General features: G+C 40.0%; 1 protein-coding gene across 1 annotated transcript; it reads right to left on the reverse strand.

Annotated features, from left to right (window-relative positions):
• On the reverse strand, positions 1–2,892 carry LOC127803636 (receptor-like protein EIX2). Its single transcript, XM_052340032.1, has one exon. The coding sequence runs from the start codon at positions 2,890–2,892 to the stop codon at positions 1–3; it is 2,892 nt and encodes a 963-aa protein (XP_052195992.1).
• Positions 2,893–3,822: the final 930 nt, after the last annotated feature.

The raw sequence follows: 3,822 nt of genomic DNA on the forward strand, positions 1-3,822 counted from the left end.
CTAATTAGCCATTAGGCAGACTAATCCAGTAATTTCATTTGTTATTTTCTTGAGAAAACGGAAGAATGCAAGTCTCCACCGTCTCTTAATCGTCAAACTACCACAGACTCCCCAAAATCCCATGAAGAATCCTAGTGCTACAGTCAAGTAGAACCATAGCTTCTCCAACCGACCTTCAGCGTCTTCATCACCTTTGCCCCCACTAGAAGGTGTCTCGCCACTGCCACTGCATTTGGTTGCCAACGGAATCCCGCAAAGCGCAAGATTACCCTCGTAAATGGATGGATCGTTAAAGGTATGAAACTGGTTGTTTGTAGGTATTTCACCAGACAAATTGTTAAACGATAGGTCCAAGTGACTTAGAAAGGTCAAAGAGGCCATGCTTGCTGGGATTTCACCCACAAATTTGTTGTGGGAAAGATCGAGGGTTTCTAAATCTTCCAAGTCCCCAATCATCTCTGGGATCTTTCCTGTCAACAGATTCCTTGACAAGTTCAAGGTGCCCAACATGCCAAGTGTGGTCAGTTCTTGTGGAATGCCACCGGATAAGTTATTGCTGGAGAGATCGAGAATCTTCACAAGGTCAAGGGTTCTTGCTTTGTACTCCATTATTCTACCCTTAGTGACCAGCAACAAGCTGATATTATGTATCTTAGAAAACCAATGATACAAATCATATTTAAAGACAATCAAATCCCCTAAACAAGTTGGGATTATCCCAGTGAGCTTGTTGTTTGAAAGGTCCAATATGTGAAGATAAGAGTGGCCACAGAATTGCCAAGGAATGTCCCCTGTAAAGGAATTGTTCCTGGCACGAAAAATCAATAAAGTTGGCATGGCTTCTCCGGTCCAAGAAGGAAGATTTCCAGAGAGTCGATTGTCACCAATGTCAAGAATACCCATTCTTGTGCAGTTTTGCAAGCTGGAAGGGACTTCACCAGAAAACCTGTTCCTACCCAGAAACAAATATCCAAGGGAACTTAAAGAGCCAATGAAGCTTGGGATCTTACCAGAAAAATTGTTGTTCGAGATGTCCAGGTAGTAGAGATATTTTAAATTGCCTAGGGACAAGGGGATGCTACCATTTAGATGGTTGGATGAGATGTCCAAGTACGTCAATAATGGCATTTCTTCGCCAATTTCTGGAGGAATTGGTCCGGAGAACAAGTTACTCCCCAGATAAAGTTCACTAACATTGGAAGACCAGAGTGGTAGAAGGCCCTCGAAGCAGTTTGACCGTAGATCAACTGTGGATCCGTAGTTGAAACGAAATGAGTTATGCACTTGTCCACTTAAGTTGTTGTGAGAGACATCCAGTTTATCGAGAGGCAAATCCAATTTCAAGAGCAAATCATGTAGGGACCCCGAAATTCGAACATTCTGGAGTACCACAGTTCTCAGCTCATTTTGACTTTCAAGCCATGTGGAAAATTTGGTACCCAATTCACAATTTCTGATGTTAATGTATCTAAGTTTGAACGGAGGAAGCCAACGAGGGTCAATTTTGAAAATCTCTGAAATATTTGGCAAATGTTTGGTTATTTGCAACTCCTTTAAGCTTGAGAGATTTGCAAAATGGGTCTCAGTTATAACACCTTGCCATGAATTCTCTGAGAGGTCTAGCACTATCATTGATGAGAGCTGCCCAAGATTGCCTGGGATGCGACCACTCATTTCATTGACCGAGAGGTACAAGTACTCCAAGGAAGATAAGTTCCCTATGGAGTCGGGAATTGAACCACTGAACATGTTCTCCGGCAGTCGAAGCTCCCTCAACTTCTTTATGTATCCCAATGAATTAGGGAGCCTTCCCGTCAGAGTGTTGTATCCCAAGTCCAACGTCTCTAACCTGCTATTATTACATGTTGATAATGTGTTGATGAGTTCAGTTACCTCACCACTGAAATTGTTCATGGAAAGCTTTAATGTATGCAAATTGCAAAGCTTTCCTAAACTTGGCGGCAACTGGCCTCCCCATAAAATATTTCGAGAGAGGTCAAGATTTTGGAGGGAAATAAGTTCTTCAAATTTGTCTGGAAGCCTACCTTGGAGATGGTTGTAGCTGAGGCCAAGTTGCAATAGGGAACTGATATTTAATAACCAGTGGGGTATTGAGTTGATGAAATTGTGGGAAAGTTCAACTACTGAGAGAGATGTGAGGTTTATGGATGGAAGAGATGGTGAGAGGTTATAAAGCCGACATCGAGGCAAGTGCAGTTCCACAAGGGAAGGAAGAAAATTAACACTTTGAAGCAAATGAGACGAGGCCTTGCTCAGGTTCGCACGTCCCAAATTTAGGTACCTTAGAGAGGAAAGACTTGATATCCAATTCCAATCCTTAGCCTCTAAATTTGCAAAGTTATTGCTGATATCTAGATAAAGCAAGCCAGAAAGGTTTCCCAAACTTCGTGGGATTGCACCACCAAAACACGCGTCAGAGAGATTGAGATACCTTAACTTTATGAGAGATCCAAAGAAATTTGGAATTCGACTGCCTTCAAAGTTATTCTTGCTGAGGTCTAAGTACCTCAAATACTTCAAGTCGAGCAAAGACAGACTGATCACCCCTCCCAATTCATAATCCATTCCATCAGTATAAAAACTCATTGGAAATGGATTTTGGAGTTTTAGCTTCACAACGTTCCCTGTTCTGTTGTCGCAAATCACGCCCCTCCATACACAACAATCTTCTCCAACCCATGAAGAGAGCCGGCCCGAGGGGTCCGTGAGACCACCTTTGAATTTGAGAAGTGCTTTCTTCTCAGCTTTTATGCAACCTGCCACCACCTTAGAACTCTCGTAGCAGAAGCCAAGTCTAAAGGTTAGAAGAAACAGAAGTGCACACAAGAGAATGAAGGACGGTAATTGACAGCATCTCCTTTTCATTCCCATAGGCACCCAAGGCAAGGAAGAGTTCAAACTGATGAAGTATATGTCAGTTGTATGCATAACATATATACGAGACCATGCATATATAGATGAACCCAATACATTTGCATACAAACTGACTTCAATGAGGACCTATAGGATTTAGTCTCCGTCAACCATTGTCCAAGTCTTGGCGGAGCACCCTTACTAGTGTCGTCTAGCGGCCTTGAATTTAATAGTTAGAAGGAGACAGTGATGTTGAATTGTCAAAGCCAAAAATGTCATCTAAAATTTTAAATTTTAATATATCATTTATTGTAGGTATATTATTAATACATAATAATATTATATTAACTGTAACCTCTTTTTTGGTCTTGGACCAAATCAAAAACAGATTGAAGTCTATAAATAAATTAAAATATGGTTATTCCATATCAAAATTTGAGCATTTCTATGACTTCCGATGTCACTAAATTGCTGAAAAGGATATGAATTGTAGCCAAACCATCGTCAATATTGGTTGTCTAGAGATGCTATTGGGCTCCAAGTTGAAGATTATTATTTATGTCTATATCCCTGTTTTTCCTTGTCCTTGCCTTGACATAATGGTTTGCACCGTATGCACTACGCAGACTGACTACACAGATTTGATTAATTGACAATCAGAATTTAGAAGTCTTAAAAGTGTAAATATACCTCTGTAATCTTCTTTAATGATAATGTAATAAATTATGATCAACATAACCAGTGTCAATTTTGAGAAATCAATAATTGTTATCACTATCTCCTTATCTCAATTATAAATAGATGAGTGCTCATTTTTTCAGGCAAGACACTTTAGCCCTCTTAAGAGTTCTGCAATTTCGTTTGAAAAATTAATTTTTACACCAGATTTTTTGTACAGAGAATACTCTGTACCCTTTAATTGTTTCTTTTTTATAGAGTTCTTGTAAC

The sequence above is a fragment of the Diospyros lotus genome, chromosome 6 (genome assembly GCF_014633365.1).
Source record: "Diospyros lotus cultivar Yz01 chromosome 6, ASM1463336v1, whole genome shotgun sequence".
Lineage (NCBI taxonomy): Eukaryota > Viridiplantae > Streptophyta > Magnoliopsida > Ericales > Ebenaceae > Diospyros > Diospyros lotus.

Bases quoted from the DNA above. Each gene is read 5' to 3' on its own strand.
- LOC127803636 (XM_052340032.1), bottom strand. From the start codon at position 2,892: ATGGGAATGAAAAGGAGATGCTGTCAATTACCGTCCTTCATTCTCTTG.